Source organism: Labeo rohita, chromosome 12, assembly GCF_022985175.1.
Source record: "Labeo rohita strain BAU-BD-2019 chromosome 12, IGBB_LRoh.1.0, whole genome shotgun sequence".
Taxonomy (NCBI): Eukaryota; Metazoa; Chordata; class Actinopteri; order Cypriniformes; family Cyprinidae; genus Labeo; species Labeo rohita.
In genome coordinates this window covers 14846167-14866119 of record NC_066880.1, presented here as the reverse complement: position 1 = coordinate 14866119, position 19953 = coordinate 14846167, and the positions used below count along the sequence as shown (strand labels likewise).

Below are 19953 nucleotides of genomic sequence, written 5' to 3'. Positions count from 1 at the left end.
GGTGGTTAGAGGTGAGGGGGTGCAGAGTCATGGAAAACATCTGGGGTAAATAATGAACCCTATGATCCAGCAGCTCCTAAGATGAATACAATGCAAATGCATCACATTAACAATACTGAGAGTGGTTTAATCTCAGTTGCTCCTGCTGCTCTTTTGGTATGAAAATGCCTCAACCCCCCTCAGCAACAGTCTGTCTTCTCATCCCTTCAATATCCAACAGACCTGGGACATGGCCAGAGACAGGTGGCCTGTGAGGAGGGAGCTAAAGCAGTCGAGCATTGAGAAACTGGCTAGGAGTTTGAGTAGGCCTTGATAAACAAAGCAGGATCTGGTTGATGGCATCACTACTTTTGTTGCTATTGTTACTGACTTTCTGAAGTTGTATTATGACACAGGCCTATTGATTTGCACTTCCTATATTGTTTTGTTCGATCAACGATAAATTAAACAGATACAGTATGTGCCTCGAATGATCATTCAACAACAAAACATTAATCAGATATTTCGTTAAGAGCTTGTTATGCTAAAACCAATAACGGTGGAATATCTTGATAGAAAGACCAATGTTTCAATAATCATTAATAATAACATTTTAATAATCATTCTAATTCTATACAGAAAGGGAAGTTCACACCATAACTATAAAGATAACAACATTGAAGAACGGTATAATTGGAATAACTTTTAGTATTATTTTTTTTTTCAGCTGATGAACAAAAATATAGTACTTTATAGTTACACTTTAGTTGCACAACTTTCCTTCGTTTACACATTTAATGCACATTCTAAAAAAAGGTTATTTGAATCTAAAAATTGCAAAATGTGTGCATAAACTACAACTCAACAGCATACAATTAAGCCTCTATGGAAAACATATGTTTTCTTTTTTGTGTAAAGATAAATGGTAGGACCATACTAAGAACTGTGAATGTCTTTTACATCAAATTTGGGTGTTATATAATTTTTTAAAAACTCTTAACATGTACCCAGAATATAATTTTGGCCCCCTAAGGGTGGAATTCACAACGGCTCAGGTGATTCCCTATTTCAGCTCTAAGTTACATGGCATTTATGACCGGGCAAATTCTACAGTGTGTGACCAGGGAGTGACGCATTGCAGGTACAAACGGACCAATCAGAAGCATCCGCACAGCCGAAACGCGTTCGGTATTCTTCCGCCCTCAGATAGTCCGCCTGCAAGTGCGCCTCAAGATCAGCCTTTAACACAATACAATACCGTACCGTTTTTGATTGAGCACATATATCACGTTTATTCAATCTCAGATTAGTTACGCGGGTAAATATAGCGGCATTTCCGACGCACCGCTAGTCAGAATGCAGTGCGGTTGGCGGATGGACACAAGGAGGATGGGAGGTGTTTATGTACGACCGTTAAGGCGGGTCTATACCAATATTCCGACCACCATTTGTGAATCTCTCACGGAGACGGAGGGAGACAGACAGAGGAAAAAGAAAAAATGGTGAGTGCACGCTAATATTTCTAATAAATGATGGATATGCGTTAGTGAAATGACATATAGTGTTAACATATGTTTCCGCGGAAGCAAAGTCGTCAAGAAATAGATAAAGAGTTTTCTCCAATCGTTTATAGAAATATGCCGCCAAATTTAAGATTACAGTGAATGGACTGAATGAAGGAATATAACGTTACCCACTGCATCACAAAAGCTGTTCCTTCGGGTTTTACTCTACTTTTTGTCATACTCCGCTTCTGGTTTTAAACATAACAGGCTGAAACGAAGAAATTCTGCGCTATCGCGAAGGAAGTAACTTCAGACTAACGTTAGGTCTGCTTGAACCCATTCACTTTCAGTTTTCCTATTGAGATCGTACTTCTAATCAAACTTTGTAACAGGGTTCAGTAAGAACAGTTGATACAGAATTCGTTCTGTTTAAGCTCTGAAAGTGTCCTGGTTGCGTTAGTTGTGAAGTTGACTGGACAGCATCACATGTGAGCTAGTTACGGGCTTCAATAAGAAAAGTAAGTTAGCTGGTTAAACCGAAAAACCTGTTATGTATTGTGTTTTTGGCTTAAAGTCGTAGAGGGTACATTTACTCTAATTCTTGAATCACCTTAAGATATAAATGCACACTATCACGCGTTTCCCTCATAAATCAATTTATTTTAATGTGCATATGATCATCAGATTCAGTCATTTTGAAATAGCCTGCAGTATTCTTACTAGGTTACTCGAGCATTATAGAACAGGGCTACTATAACAATAAAACGGTTATATTACTATCTAAAATTACTGATTAGTGCCACGAGGGAATAGTTCACCAAATACGTTACCGGGAATCAGGTGGGTGGATGAACTACTGTTGTTAGGAGTGTCTAAAAACCGTCGCTATGGTGGGACTTTATTCTGTCCAGCTGGTGTCGTAACATTTGGAGGGAGGGAATCTGAGGTCTTTGTTTGGTCTCGCACGGGTTGCTAGACATTGATGTCAGTGAATCAAAACACTATGAATTCTTGGTGAGTGTATTCTCCACACTATTTAGTAATATGGTTGTTTGTCATCTCTTCCCATCCCCAGGCTGATCAACTCACAGAGGAGCAAATAGCTGGTAAGGACATGCAACTTGCTTTGCTTACACACCCCTTCAGAGTTTCTGCACTGGATTATGGCGTTTTGCAATAGCCTGGCTGTTCTAGTTTGTTATAATTACTCATTTGCTGCCTTTTAGTCAGATCTGTGTGAATGGATGGGCTGTTGCTTCCTTGAATGTGTGGGCTTGTCACTTTTACAGCTTCTAACAAGCTATAACAGATACTGTACAGATAAGTGTAACTGTAATTTAAGTAACTTTTTTTTTACTTAGGCATTTTTACTCATTTGTATTAATGAAACTATATATGGTCATCATTCATTGTATATAAACAAAAACTACTAAAATGGCTAAAACAAGTTACTAAAAAAAACTAGCTAAAATTTAACATATAAAACAAACTAAAACAACTAAAATTAAAATAGAATTATAAAAATATTAATAAATAGTCTAATGGTTTTTATTAATGGAATTATTATGATTATTTTAACTGGGAGACTAGGTGGGAAAGTTGTAATTGTTCTGTATTTTGTGCTGTTTCTTAAAAAAATAAAATGACCTAAATTAATAAGTGAGCATTTCCTTAAGCTTCAGTAAGCTTGAGCTTCAGTATTATTTTGCGTGTTTCAGTAAAACATTTTGAATGATCCCATGTTTTGTGTAATAGGAAAGCTGGTTGTCCATCTGTAATGTCACTGTAATGACGTTATATCACAATGGTCTCATTAGCTCTGCTCGGTGGATAGTGTTGGCACAGAATGGAGTTTGCATTGCCTTTTAGTGCTCAGACCGCTGGGCAAAAGCATGCACTGGTGAAATGCAGTCCTACTTGTCACTATAGCTTTGTCCCGACTATGCCTGCAAGGATCAATTCTCCTCATTTAAACTGATCAGTGCCAGTGCTGACTCTTACTGGACTTCTACAAAATGTTGTCTTTTGAAATTGAATCTAGAAGGCACTCGAGGCATCTAGGCAAAGTGATTTGTTTTGCATGTTGCCTGTGCATGTAACTATTGGTGCTCTTCAGGTTGAACTGCCTTCACTCAAAGGCCTTAAAACTAGTACTAGAGGTCAGGTGTTGCCATGGCTCTGAGGTGTGTCTTCAACACCATCCTGTCACCTTAGACATTCATCTATGGAGGCATTTGTTGTTTCTGGTCTTGGCACCAGACAACTATGTAATAAATGCTACTTTTAGGTTTGTGAATTTTAAACTTGGCCTGAGGTACATGGTTTAGGATCTACAAAGTGCCCATGTGGAATTACAATGCCCACAAGTAATTAATTATTCAGAAAGCTTGACATGAAGAAGTAGAAGTACTTCACCCATTTTGTTTATTGCTAAAATGGAAAAGCAAATGATGTGTATGACATTTGCAGGAAGGTTTATGAATATTGTATTCCTTGTTAATCCTTCCAGAGTTCAAAGAGGCGTTCTCGCTATTTGACAAAGATGGGGATGGCACCATCACCACGAAAGAGCTGGGCACTGTCATGCGCTCCCTTGGCCAGAACCCTACAGAAGCGGAGCTGCAGGATATGATCAATGAGGTGGATGCAGATGGTGAGGACACATTTTTGCTGCTACATTAGCCATCGGCATGATGTTAACTCTTGCAGAACTTCTAGGATCTAATTTGCATATGACTTGTGTTTTATCACAGTTAAAACATTATCATCACTCATAGTGCAGTGTCACTTATCTGACTGTGTACTTTACACTTTAATCAGGTAATGGAACAATAGACTTCCCTGAGTTCCTGACCATGATGGCAAGAAAGATGAAGGACACTGACAGCGAGGAGGAGATCAGAGAAGCTTTCCGTGTCTTTGATAAGGTAAGCCTTCTTAAGAAGTGTTATAAGTCTTTGCTGGTAACATTCCTAGATGTTAAATCATTTGGATGGATTGTTCTCTTTGTTTAGGATGGGAACGGATATATCAGTGCTGCTGAGCTGCGCCATGTGATGACAAACTTGGGAGAGAAATTAACAGATGAGGAGGTGGATGAAATGATTAGAGAAGCAGACATTGATGGAGATGGTCAGGTCAATTATGAAGGTGAGTGTTGTAATTTACTTAGTCTTGAATTCTGAGTTGCTTTTTTTTGTGATCCTTAATCTTTTTCCTCTCTCTCCGCAGAATTTGTACAGATGATGACAGCGAAGTGAAGGCCTTGTACAGAATTTCTTGTATAAAATTATCTGCCTTTTCTTGTTTTTAATTTCTGTAAAATGTTTCATTTTAATTTCTCCCCATCCTCTCCTGCTGTCCAAAGGATCTGCATGTATACTATAAGATTTGAGTGCTCATGCCTTCCCCCAACTCCTAGTCATCGTAAACAATCTGTTAGAAGGAGCAGTTATGGGACCAGGTGATACGTATAGGCACAGATACTGACTACGCACAGGCCCCTTTTTCCCCTTTTTTGCTCTGTCTGCCTGCCCACCTGATAAGCGGTGACATCGAGGGTCCAGCTGACTCACAGTGTGGCATCATTTCAACAATTTTTGGCATGATTCTTTTTTCTCTTGATTTTATGTGGAGGTGCAACTCTGCATGGACAATGGACTGAGTATAAATAGAAATGGGAAAAGTCCTCAGCATTGCACTATTGCAACATCATTGAATTGAATACTAACGGGTTTATCGCCAGGTACTCATACACTCTAATCTTTTTGTATTTGTTCTGTTCTTACTATGCTTTTTAATTAGTCACTTTTCTTTTGTAACTGCTTATGGCACAGCCATGCCTCAGAATTCATTCCAAGTTGTATATTTGTTTTCCAATAAAATTAACAATTGACCCAAAAACTGCTTCCCCTGCCTTTATTTCAAATGACTACTCGGGTGGAATCTAAAAGAAAGAATTCAACAGTATTTTGGTTGGTTAGTATTAACTATTAACTGCATTTACAATTGTTAGTCCACTCTTCATTTTGGAGGGACATTGCATAATTATAATCAGTGTAATTAGCAGTAATTAGGTATTTTTAAAGACTTACTCAAGTTGTTTGTCCTAACAGTTTAAAATGCCTGCTGTTCTTCTGAAAAATCCTTAAGGTCACACAAATTCTTTGTTTTTTCAGCATTTTTGTGTATTTTAACCCTTTCCGACTCATATGCAACTATTACAGAATGTTCAAATGCTTCAGAAGGGAAAATGATGCATTAAGAGCCGGGGGTGAAAACTTTTGAACAAAATGAAGATGTACATTTTTATTATTCTGCCTAAATATATACTTGTTTCATGTAATACTGCCCTTCAGAAGCTACAGAAGATACAAGTTAAACAAGTTAAATTTACCCTGATATTCAAATTCAAAAAGTTTTCACCCCCTGGCTCTTAATGCCTCGCGTTTTCTTCTGAAGCATCGGTGAGCGTTTGAACTTTCTGTAATAGTTGCATACGAGTTCCTCAGTTGTCCTCAGTGGGAAAAGCTGGATCTCAAAATTATACACTCATTGTTGGAAAGGGTTCAAATACACAAAAATGCTAAAAAAAACCCATTGTCGGACCATTCAGGATTTTTCTGAAGAACAGCAGGCAGTTTAACTGTTCAGGACAAACAAGGGACTCATGAACAACTATAACTAAACAAAAAACAGCTGTGGATCATTCAGGTATCAACAGTATTAAGAATCAAGTGTATGTAAACTTTTGAACGGGTTATTTTTTATAAATTCCAACTATTATTTTCTCTTGTGGACTATATGTAAACATCTTTTATGTGATATATATTATTCAGGTCAGTACTAAATAAAAAAAATAACATGCATTTTGTATAATCCCTCTTATTTTGATTCTGTAAACTTTTGACCTCAACTGTATGAGTGAAACGTTCACATTGAGGTTGCTTAATGTAGTGTTTAAAGTTCTGTTTTATTATATGCTGGTAAATGCCACAGCTATTCAAAAGCTTAATATCTGACTGATCCTCCTAAAAAAGTGCTCTAGGACTTCTGGCCGGTTAATTCTGTTCCACATTATTCTAGTAAACCTGTTCCACCGAACCACTACAGTCTCCTTAAAAGGTCTTGTTGAACAAGCGCCAGAGTTCCTCATGTTGGATACACAACAGATTTTGTAGCTGCAAGGCTGAAATACAAACACTGCCCGAGTGTTTCATTGTTAACAAGCTGTGCGCAAATGGCGATGTGCCTTTGAAGTAATCACGTGTAGGTAACTGCGAGTTTGAGGAATGAGCGAGGGCTCATTCACAATGCAAACAAATGCGAAGCGATGGTGATGGAGGCCAATGAGGCATAAGCGGCTCACTGTATCGAGGGAGATATGTGTGCATCTCATCTCTGGGAACTATTTACCACCGTGCTGAGCTTTCTGACGTGTGATATTCATGTTCCATCACGTTTCCTAGCAACCGTGAATTCCAGTCTCACGGGTAGCTGCTCTTTCCCTTTTCCAGTAGGCTCTGAAGGATCATCGGGAGTTGAGCAGCGCTCCCATGTTCGCGTCATGTAACTATGCGACTGACTGACGATAGAGATGTGCGATCTGCGGAGGTAGAGTAAATAAAAGACAAGGCCAGATTTTGTATTTGCAAAGCCAGCCAATGGCATTACACGAGTAGGCTTTTATTAAATGGAGACTAGTAGAAGAAAGAATCATTTCTGCTCTTCTGAAGATTCTTGTTTGAAGATTCTGCCCGTGCTATGGATTAAAAAGCACAGCAGACAAACTCCACAAGACAACCGAGTCATGGGACCTTGTGATATTACTGCCATGCAGGCTAACAATAGCTCTGCCCCTTATTGTTATGATACCAGGCCACCACTCTTTCACTGCACTATAAAAGATGTCGTGAAACCATCTCAAGCCCTCACCGGTTCTTACGGGGTTCATTTTAGTCATTTCTTCATTGTCATGGGAAAGAAGAACTGAAAATGAAATATGAGTTTTGGGAAGTGACAAAGCAAGTTCAAATCTATTTTTGAGTGCAACCATCCTATTCTGTATGGAAGCTAATTATTGCCTCAGAGAGAGCAAGAGAAAAAGAAAAGTAATTAAAATTTCTTATAACGACAACTTTATATTTCACAACTGTGACATCTCACAATGTGATTATAGCTCACAATTAACACTTTGACTCACAATTAAAGGCATGGTTTTGAAAATTTAGTGAGGTCCGGTTGAGGGGGGTTGTTAAAGAATTCTGCCATAATAATCCCTACAAATGCAAATAAAACTACATTATATACACTATAAACACTTTAAAAGAGACAGACATGTAGATGTTTGTGAAAGGAGGGATAATCATTTTTAAATCATACCCTGTAATACCCTATTTATTGCATTAAAATTGGTTAATAATTTACTATAGTTAGGAATGGATAATTTCAGCAGTTGTTTATTTTTCATGCAACAATATATATTATAGTTACATATCTTATAACTATGTCTTGTGCTCTTATGACTGTTTATAGCATGATTTGTGAAAATTTAATGACTATACTGACAGTCTTCTTCATGGCTAGTGTTTACGTATTTCATTTTATTCTTTAACCTAATTGTTCTACAGATCTGTGTACTAGTGTTAAATGCTACTGTTTTTTGACAGCGTTGGTAGCGTTTCTGACAGATAACATCATGGTATTTTTAGAATTTCTCTTACCAAATGTTGTATCCTGTCAGCAATAACCTGTCCGTGAGCTTTTTTGTTTACTGTCAGTTTAAGTGGCGGCAATGCAGTGTTGCCAGATATTGCTATTAAAACAAACAAAAAACTGAAAAATAAATAAAAATGAACAGAAATTATTTTAAATCATTTGCAAATAAAATAAAATAAAGATATCGTTGACCCTAAACTGCAACTTCCTACTTTATTAACTTTCTAAACTGTAAAATTAAGAGGAAAAGACAAGTGCAAAAACGCTTATAATACCTGGATCTGGCAACACAGGGGTTGCGGCCTCAACCACAACTCTCTCAAACCTCGTACACTCATGACTGCGTCTCGATTTTCCCGGACTTTAACTCTGTTGCTGTGGGTTGTTTTTTATGTCCGCAGGTTGAAGCGACCGCAGTAACATAATATTAAGCCTCTGAAATGCTAATTTTGATCAGGGGAACCCCGCCAAAAAACGTGTATTTTACCCCCGGAACGAGATTTTTAACAGGGACCTTCTTCAAAACGCAACTGGGCTACTTTTGGGCTAGTTTTAAGTAGCAATTGGGTGGGTTATGTTGTGAAAACCTGGAACCCTGCTCGCAGCAATCATTTTCATACCACGGACACTAAACATTCTCGCAAATTGTCATGTCATGCAGACATCCATATGAGGAGTTTAGCAGCAAATTGATCATTCAGAGAACAAATTTTATTTCTGAACATTAGAATTTACTTTCATACTAAAGGGATAGTTCACCCAAAACTAAAAATTCATTTTTAGTCATTAATTACTCACCCTTGTGTTGTTTTAAACCCGTAACACCATGTCCTAACTACACGCGATAATAGGTATCTTTTGTCCTAACTAGCCGTGACGCGCTAAATTTCTATTTTAGAAACGGTTATATTTCCGCAACGTCACGTCTGGAATAACAACATCCAAACCAATGACAGTGATAATCTCAGGTAACCATTATGTGCTTTATTCATAGTTAAATGTGTTTAATGTGAGTTTGAATATCATTTTGTGTGATCTTTATTGCACGTTCTTGAGAATACCACAACACATGGTGCTGCTATTGCAGGAGCTGACGTACCGATGTTCAGACTAACACGGAAGAGAAGAAATTGTTGAGTAAAGTCATAATTTTTTTCTTTGCTCACAAAAAAGTAGTCTCATATTCTCCATTACGGTAAACCACTGATATCATATGGACTGTTTTGTTGATGTCCCTAATACCTTTCTGGGCCTTGAATGTGGTAGTACCATTGAGAAGATTTCATCAAAAATATCTTGCGCTCAGATTTCATCAAAAATATCTTAAACTGTTTTCTGAAGATGAACGAAGGTCTTAAGAGTTTTGGAATGACATGAGGGTGAGTAATTAATAACATAATTTTAATTTTTGGGTGAACTATTCCTTTAACTAGCACTCTGGTGTCAGGAGAGTGAGGTATTCCCTGTCAAATATCCATCTCCGTCTTGTTTTGGGAATGCATCAGCTGAAAAGTTGCTCATCTGGCCCACGTGTTGTTGCCATCCTTATGATTATTGCTATCACTCAGCAAGGACACAATGCCAGCCATTCTCAGAATGTGTCAGCCGCCTCACGTACAGCCTTCCGTACCACATTGACACTTAATAAGATCATCTTTCTCCCCGGGTCCTGGCTGTCCACCTTCTCTGTGCGTGGTTTGGCAATCGCTGTGGCCATTATCACATGTTGCTGATGGATATGTGTGTGTGTGTGTGAGCGCGAGCGCACAGCTGCTCCTGTTGTTGTGCTATGATAAATGGGAAAGGGGTGTTTAATGGGCCCCTGTGCACTCTTGTGGTTATTTTTCAATCCTGGGTTCAGGGATGGCTCGGGGCGTCGCACCCCCTGGGCCCAGTTTGTACCAAAAAACAAGCCAAAAACAGAAATCACAGGAGGGCGGCAATGAGAACAAACAGTTATTTCATACAAATGCTCTAGTGTTGGTCAGTTCAAAAGCCTTTTCCTCAGAGACGAAATTACAGCTCTAATTTAAAGGAACAAGATAGGTCCAGTTGCCTAGAAGCCCGGAGTTTGATTAGCCTCCTTGTATGGCAGCCAAATCCAATTCAGATCTCAGCCAGGCTGGCAACTGCTCGTAAAGAAGGAATTTTAATGGGGTTAGCGCTTGGCAGCCTCTCGGTCGCAACAGGTCTCCATAGTCAAGGTTTGGATGGGACAGTTTTTACGGCGTGCGCCAAAATTAACACCTCCTCCTGAGTCTCTCTGCCCCTCTGAAGGGATTGAGTGACTCCTGCCTCGGGAGTCCGATGACATGTAATGTCGGTGTAACCGGATTACCAGGTTTGATTTAACCACACAAAAACACGAGTGCTCGATGTCCTCGTCGTTGCTTAGCCGAAATCAAATGAATTAAAAAACACAGGCGATCTGTTCAAACACAGAATGATCTTCTGGATGAGATTGAGTCATAGGAGGCCTGATGCGGACAAAATTGGGTCATAAAACTAATCTGTTTTCATTAATGGTGGCTCATTTTTCTGTCTAGAAAGGCACACTGTAGATACAAGCAACATGCGCTATTTCTGCCCACCTTCAAAGGCCAGGGAGGGGGTGGTGAGAGAGAGAGAGTGAGAGAGAGATCGGGGGTGGGAGGTGGAAGTTGCTGAAAATAGTGGAAAGCAATTAGAATATCACAAAGTTCAACCCCGGGGGGAAAAAACTGGTGAGATTTTTGAAACAAAAGAGCTGTGTTCTCAGACGAGGAGAAAACTGAGGAGAGAAGCAAGAACGAGATAAACGGGGGAGGGGAAGCGTAATGCTAGCGTAATGTAACTCACAAGGATCTGACGCCGGAAGGAGTGGTTCATTTCTGGCACAATGCCACAAAGAACTCTTTTCAGGGGAAAAAAATCATGTCAGAGGCTGAGATTATGTCAAGAGCCACTCAAAATAATTCTAAAGGTGAAGCCAGGCGTGCTAGAAACAGAGTTTGGAGGTCATATAACTCAACCTGAAGAGGAAAAGGACAGTTTAAGCGCTAGCATGGTTTTTTGGGTTACCGTTTGTCTTTGTAATCACTTTTTTCCAAGGGCTAGGACGACATTGCCGTGCTACCTTTCTCTAATACTCATGTGTTTTTGCCTGCTGAGGGGAGTGAATTAAAATGTCACCTAAATTCTTCCTCATGCTGTTATTAACCCAGACCACGCTTAATCTGTCTACACAAGGTGCCCCGGAGCCCATCCTTTCACTTTACTACTGTATATATATATACTGCAAGACTCGATTTAGTGGTGTAGTCAAGACATTTGCCATTCAAACTAATCCCTGGTGAACTGCTTCAAGAAAAGATTTATTTCCACGTTTTAAAAGCAGAGGTCTATTTACCTTAAAGGGATAGCTTACCCAAAAATGAAAATTAGCCCATTATTTACTCACCCTCCAGGCATCCTAGGTGTATATGACTTCTTTCAGACAAATCCAATTGGAGTTATATTAAAAATTATCTTGGCACTTCCAAGCTTTAGAATGGCATGTTTCTCTTCATCAGTCCAAAACAAGTCCAATAAAGTGCATCCATCCATGATATAAAAAGTGCCTCACACAGCTTCGGGGGGAGAATAAAGGCCTCCTGTAGCAAATCGATGCATTTTTGTAAGAAAAATATCATTTAAACATTTAAAATGTAAGAATCACTTTAATCTAGCTTGCGCCAACTGGTCGTACACGGAACACGAGGCCTTTATTCACCCCCCCCAGAGCCGTGTGAAGCACTTTTTAATATGGATGGATGTACTGTATTGGACTTCTTTTGGACTGATGAAGAGAAACACCCGCCCATGCCATTCTAAAGCTTAGAAGTGCCTGGATAATTTTTAATATAACTTCGATTAGATTTGTCTAAAAGAAGGAAGTCATATACACCTAGTAAATAATGGGCTAATTTTCATTTTTGTGTGAACTATCCCTTTTAATAACTCACCCTCATGTCATTTTAAACCCATAAGACCTTCATTCATCTTTGGAACACAAATTAAAACATTTTAGATTAAATCTGAGAGCTTTCGGACCCTGCATAGACACGTTAAACGTGGTCCTTGAACGTGGTAGCTATGTTGCTGTCTATGCAGGATCAGAAAGCCCTCTAATTTTTGGCATTTTTGCTTTTATTATCATAGGTGTAGAGGTGACAGGAAGCAAAGTGAGAGAGAGAGAGAGAGAAAGAGGGGAGCAGTATTGGGAAAGGTCCTCAAGCTGGGATTCAAACTTGAGACGGCCGTTGCGCAACAGCGCTATATATCACAAAGCTGTCGGCGCCAACCATCAACAATTTCTTAATTTGTGTTCCAAAGATGAACGAAGGTCTTACCTATCTGGAACAACAAGAGGGTGAGTAATTAATGACAGAATTTTCATTTTTGGATGAACTATCCAGCCTGGTCACATGACAAAAATGTACCTCTGGGAACTTTTTCGCAAGACGCAAAATATGTACCGTCATGCACGTTTTGTGACATATCCAATGTGAAATGTCCACTGGGTGATGCTAAAAAAAAGTGTTCTTTTTTTCTCCAGAACAAATGTACATATGGTGTTTTATGTGACATTGGTTTTGTGGGTGTCACTGCAGTTCTGACTTGAAATATCCATTGAGTGGCACTATAAGTCTAATGATCTGTGACGTACTAAAATAACGCACCATCTGCACTACCCCTAAACTTACCCAATAGTATGAACAAAAGCGAATGTGACGTAAAAACACAATCGCAAGCCTGTTTTTCGATCTTCTCAATTAGCTTGTTTTTCGATCTCTCATCTTTCAGCTCTTTCATCACGAGTCATGTTTTTCATGTGATTCGTACCCAAGGATTCTACATACTAAGTCCAATCCCATGCTGGTTGAGCTACCGAGCAAACTTGTTACATCCGGAAAACGAAACATATGGAGCTGTAATCATAACTGTGTGCAAAAACAATTACTATTTTACCGCCTCTAGTGTTCATTTCTGTTGGAAACTGCCGTGATATGTACTTATTAGTACTATTTCGCAACATTTCGTACGTTTTCATCATAGTTAGGAACTATACCTTTAATGGAAGATTATTGTGGTTAAAATGGTTTGAAAAGATTTGGCCACATGGACCTCTTCTGTTATTTGAAGTTTCCAATATGGAAGAGTCACAGAAGATCAGCACAGCTTTTAAACATTATGTCCACATAATAAAAAATGTAATTCAGATCAGTGTTCATTTCTTTAACGAAGACAACAACGAAAAATATTCGTTAACGAACATTTTTTCTGTGACGAAGACGAGACGTTGACGAGCTAAAACTAATATCTGGTGATAAAAAAAAAAGTAAGAAATTTATGCCGCCTCTTCGTTAACAAGACGAGACGGGTCGAGAATGTTATTTGAGGACTACCGGACATTGAAAATACATCCTATAGGCTTAACGTCCTCTTTCAAAATATGCGTCATTAGATTGCAATTGGATAAGGGGCGCTTGCATGTCTACTCTCAGTATGGCAGCCGCAATGGAAAGATAGGCTACCAAAATGCGAATTTGTGATCTGAAACAATGGGCTAGGGATATAGAGTCACCAGATGTCCCATATTTCCCGGTAGTCCCAATTCGTTGTCGATTAACTTAAAGTTAGTGAAGGCGGGATAGGCAGAATCACGCTGATAGACACACACCAGAATTGCGCTCTCTTGCGCAGGCTCCACTTCTTCTGTTCTCTGACAGCACGCAATCAATTCTCAGTGCTCACATGCACACACAGTAGCCCAAATGTCTATTGTGTTGAATATCTCACGTAAATTATGTAAGTTATGGCTTAAGTGAACGTAAACAGATGGGTAAAAACTGAATGTGTCAGAATTACATGCATGCCTTCCATTTTAAAGGGACAGCATTCCTAATTAAATACCTATCTGTCATTAATGTTAACCAACAAAAGATGTTAAATAAATGTATAGCTTACATGTTAATTAAACTTACTGTATCTGAAAAATTAGTTTAATTTGTATCTCTAGTGTATTTGTCTTATTGTGCCTCTTTTTCAAAAATTATAAATTATAAATTATATATATATATATATATATATATATACACACATATATAAATTAACAACTATAATTATAATAATTATATAATAATAAGTAAAAGTACAAGTATAAAGGGATAGTTCACCCAAAAATGAAAATTGTCAATTTATTCAAGTTTTCCCAAATTCAATCCTTGATTTAAATTATCGTAAGCTTTTTGTCTAAAGAATTAATGATTAGTTTTGTTTGAAGACTAAAATAGCTACCAAAATAAATGCTGGTAACTTTGCAGTTTGACTAAAAGTAATGACTAAAAGTTGACAAAAATGCGTTGACTAAAACTAGACTAAAACTATGAAAGACTCAAATGACTAAAATGTGACTAAGACTATTAAGCATTTCAGTCTCAAGATAAAGACTAAGACTAAATCAAAAATGCCTGTCAAAATTAACAGTGATTCAGATCTGAAAGTGAGGGCATGATGACAGAATTTATATTTTATACTGTGATTGATTAGTGTACAGCAGCATGTATATGAGCTATGGCTTAGAAATGCCAAGGTTTTGAGTTCAGATCCAATCTGACAAATGCTGATATTCTAATCTGGGACCTTAAACCTGGGTTATAAATTCAGATCACTTACTCAGTGACTTAATATGATCGCAATTCTGCCCTATAGCCATTGTGCCTTAGAGCAATGCACTTATCTGCAAGTTCTTCCATGAGGACAGGTTGCTGTGGTTTGGGTAAAAAGTCTTCAGCTGAATGACAAGTAACCCTAATATCACCCATGGAGTGTTTCCCATTATTGCCAGAGCAACAGCACAGTGTATGAGACCATCCGTCTGCTGATGAGAAAGAGTAGACCACTAAAGTAGTCATTGGGATGTCTCTAAACAGCCTGTACATAATGGGCAACATAAATTTGGATCAAAGCAATATCACTTTTATTAGCAGCAATATATCCTTCAGCATTCCTAAATGCAAAACGAGAGCCACGAGAACAATTTGTGTTGTGTTTTACGACCTGTGCTTATTTGTCATGTGCTTTTACCTCATCCCTAGATGCCGCTGCAAAGACTGGTATTAAAACCATTCAGCTGACTGGCCCTTTGACCTTTTGGCACAGGTGAAATTCCAGCATCTGGATGAAAAGTTATTTAGTCTACTTGCAGAGACATGGTTTAAGTGGTCAAATGAAGATATTTATGACCCAGCTGAATGTAATCGGTATAAATATCTTTCATTATTGTACGACAATAGATGTTAGTGATCTTTAGGCAATGATCTACAAAGGTTTGAAATTAAGTTTGAACGTTTCTTGCCAGAGCTGTGGTCAGTCTAATGTGATCACGCACACAGTAATCCATTTAAGTCATTTTATGGATGCTCAGCAGGGAGACGGCTCAGTCTCCTGTCTCGGATGGCCTTGACTTCTCTAATTGATCCACAACAGCAGTGAGACTTACCGATCGATGAGCAAATCACGTCCGGAACATGGTACTGTACTCCTGCAATTATATTCAAATGTTAATCATGTAAAGGTAATTCAATATCATAGTTTAGTTCCAGAGAGGATGTATAATGTTTCTTGGTGTACAAATGTAATAATGGCAGAGTGGAATGAAGCAAATTCCCATTTTTCACCATGTAATTCACAACTTTTGGGCTATACACTACCGTTCAAACGTTTGTCCCTTTTTTTTAACCTCCATAAAACCTAAACAATTTCAGTTATCAAGCCATTTTGATTTTCTGAGCAGTAGGATGTCATATTGCTCAAGGCCCACCCACGATGACTGACAGACTGTCCCATATTAGCATATTTCTGCCCTTACAGTTGTATGCTTTCCGCCATTTCTCCACGCTCGAGCAGCTGTTGCGTCAACATCTCGTAAGAAATGCAGGTGTTTTGTAGTTGGATGTAAAAGTGAACATAAGAGTCTTCATTTTCTCCCAACATCAGAGACACTGAGAATGCAGTGGATTAGTATTGTTTTTGACAGTAACGTGCCACAGAATACACCAAAAATGGAAAAAAGGGGTTTAAAGAGACATGCACCAAAACGGGTCGTCGTATTTTGATAAGGTAAAAAGATTTGGTTTTACACAACTACTGAGGAAATTTAACCGAAGTATCTTGCAGACATTTCAAGAAGACCCTCAAAAATGCCATCTTGTGGAAAATGGCTATCTGGTGTTCCCTTTATATGCTATTGTATATATTTAGAGACTGTGAGTGAGGACAATTTATTACCACTCATTTAAGCATGATGGTTTACAGAATTATTTAACAATCGGACAGATTTGTGGTTATGAAGGCATGAGGTTCATTAGATAATAGCTTGTGCTCAAATATAATCCCTGTATGATCTCTGTTTGTGATCTCACACAGGCCCCAGAGCAGACAGCCATAACTCAGTGTAAATGATGATATTTGAGTTAAAGCAGTTCCGTGAGCGATTTGGCTTGCTGTTGAAAGAGAGTGTTGTTTTAAACAATGGCTTTCTGTAATACCAAGCCAACTTTGGAAGGATCACTAATAACAAAATCCAAGGAATCAGCAATCTCCTCAGTGCTATTGTCCAGACACTGGGTAATCTTCTGATCCAGTGACCTTGCCATGAGAGGTGTCCAATCTCTAGCATATGCTTCTTACTACGATTAAAACGCCCACACTCCATCTAAGTTACAGAGACAGATGATATTCATCTGCATACAGCCGCATGCACTCACATGCTAATGAAAACAGGATCCCTTGAAATCTCTGTGACCTCAGCTTAACCTGTCTGAACCTCTCTGAAGCAAAAGAAATGAAGCTAAATTAACGATTTACACAGAAGCGAATAAAAATGACATCTCTTGAAATATACAGTTTTCCACTGAAAGCAAATTTTGAGACTGTGGTCATTTTGAGTAAAACTACGATATTTACAATGGAATACTGTGTAACCTATTATCATAGAATAATAATGGAAAAAATACAGATAATTACAGTGATATGAACCTGCATAGACCTTACGAGAGCTATTAGAGAAGGTCACATTTGAATTATCCATGCCCTAGAACCCCACCTGTGCTTTTTTCCAGTGACTCCCCAGATGAGATGGCCCTGACAGAACTTTAGTATCCATTTCCTCTACCAACACGGGCTCCCCTGGATGGGCCGCACTGCTCGATTGAATGACTCTTGAAACTTTGATGAGCTTGAATGGGCCAGTGCTCCACAGACAAAGAGGGAGTGTTGTTTGCCCAATAGCGCTACTAGGAAGATGCTGGGTCAGCCATGGGACATGGATAAAACCTGTTATTGAAGCCAATCCAGTGCTCATGCCTCCATGAAAACAGGATAATGGGAAACCGCTGGTTTATGCCAAAATGCAAACAGATTGATTAGGCTTGTAAACAGAGCTAGCCTCAAGTTCACCTGTGTGGAATAGGATAATAGCATATTTCTGTTTGGCAGCACTTTTTATATTAGCAGTTGAACTGTAAAATCACTTAAACATCAGAGAATAAATATAGAACCTTAGGTGATAAAACCGAAGCTTTTAAAAGGGAAAGATATCAAACAACATTTCAGTAGTCTCTGTAGTGTAGAATTACTTTGAAATACTGAGCCCAAGTTTATAAATCTGCGTAATATGAATATGCACGGCAGGGCATAGTTACACAAGCCTGCTCAAAACATTAGATAATCCATTTTCAAACCAGACAGAAATTCCTGGCAGAGGACCAATAATATCTTCACAACAAAGCATCTGCAGAGGAGATGCTTTCCTGAGAAACACCACAGCTTCAAAAACACATTTCTGCCACATGGCATTTCTAGAAATAACAATGCTGCATGGGAAAGCTACTTGTAGTTTGTATAAGCTATTTGTAGTTAAGTTATAAGCCTTTCACAATAAAGTAGTGAAGCAGTTAGCTTCAAGCTACAAAAAAACTGACACAAAAAACAAGCAGGATCAAGATTCTTGTGACATGGAAGAGAAGATATTGTTGAATAAAGTCATTATTTTTGTTTTCTTTGTGCACAAAAAGTATTCTCATAGCTTCATAGCATTACAGTTGAACCTCTGATGTCACATGACTATTTTAATGATGTTCTTACTACCTTTCTGGGCCTTGAATGGTCAGTACTGTTGCTGTTTATGCAGGGTCAGAAAGCTTTCGGATTTCATCAAAAATATCTTAATTTGTGTTCCAAAGATGAACGAAGCTCTTACTGGTTTGGAACGACATGAGGGTGAGTAATTAATGACAGAAGTTTCATTTTGTGGTGAACTATCCCTTTGAGGGGCTTTTAGGTATTACGCCTAATGTCAAGCAATCAAGTAATGCATGGCATTAAGTTGCTTAATTGCTTTACTTTTTGTAATTTTGTCATAATAGACTGCTATTTAATACCTTGTGAGTAAGTATTTTGAAAACAGCTGTGCTATTTAAAGTTTGTACAAACTACTTATAGTTTGCTACTCGTCAACAGTGATAAATATTGTGAATAGGTGTATGAGCATGAAGTAGATGTGAAGGTGAGAAAGTCTTCTTGTTACATATTATTATCACTTTTTCATCTCTCTCCAAAGCTGAAGGTTTAGAAGAATGGTTAATCATAGCCACGCTACATTCATAACTAAGATATACAACTCATCCCCATTATGAAGAGAAAGGAAGGTGGGCTGATTATAAAAAAGGAGAAAAGAGAAAAGAGGCAAGAATGGGGGAGGGGAGGACACTCGAGCGAAACCCATGCATTAAAAAACCTCCCACTCTTGAGAGCGAGGAGAACGAGAGACTTTACTTCGCAAGTGATGGTATAGATTTCAGATATTCCCACCAAAAGGGAACATGATCACATCCCCCACATAAGCAATCTTCTCCTGGGGATCTTAAGGGTTCTGCTGGGATCTACGGTGTGGGATACGAGAGAATAGGATAAGTGGATTAGACATCGACACTGCCTCTGGGAGTCCTCAACTTAAATGCCCTGTGAGAGAGAGTTTTTAACCGTTTGCCGCACAACGCTGGTTCCTTCGTGCAAGCAGGCTTCTCTGTTAGAGCATATTTACCCTGTCAGGCTGCAGCCGAGGGTTCAATACCGCTATTGCGTAATTGACAGGAATGCTACCCCACCAATGGAATTTAATTACAACCCCTGGAGAGTCAGAGTCTCTTGACAGGTAATTGAAAAAATGCAGGGGACAGAAAGCCATACTCGACACGATAGGAAGCCTGGAAACTGCTGTGCAATGAGGAAATCCTTAAATCAAATTACTACTAGGCCAGAAACAGAAAGAAGAAATTCACTGTATTGTTCAATGCCTTAGACTGTGGAAGGAATTTAGAGAAATGCATACAAGCTAACATACTCTGATCATGACAGATGGAGGATGAATGTCTGCTGGTCATGCATGAAGACTATGTGACGCACACTTCATGCATAGTTGCTTCTCATAAGTTACTATCTGATTAGTATAGGAGAAAGAGGAAAATCAAGTACACAACACAAGGTATACTAGACTTGTATGATGCAATTTAATTCTAAGTGTCAGGCCTACACTTTAACACTTTAATAGAAACTGTGTTTAAGCTATGGCTAAGTGGAAGGTAGCATATTCATTTTTAAAATCAGAAACAGTCACATTCTAAGATATAAATTCAGCATTTACAGTTAAATTGTGATACAGTGCCCTTCA

General features: G+C 38.6%; 1 protein-coding gene across 1 annotated transcript; it reads left to right on the top strand.

The window, feature by feature from the left end:
- The first annotated feature begins 1332 nt into the window (after positions 1-1332).
- Positions 1333-5387, top strand: calm2b (calmodulin 2b, (phosphorylase kinase, delta)). The gene is made up of 6 exons (XM_051123972.1): positions 1333-1481; positions 2560-2590; positions 3994-4137; positions 4305-4411; positions 4499-4634; positions 4716-5387. Exons 1-6 carry the CDS (start codon positions 1479-1481, stop codon positions 4742-4744), a joined length of 450 nt encoding a protein of 149 aa, XP_050979929.1. The 5' UTR covers positions 1333-1478; the 3' UTR covers positions 4745-5387.
- The last annotated feature ends 14566 nt before the right edge of the window (positions 5388-19953 follow it).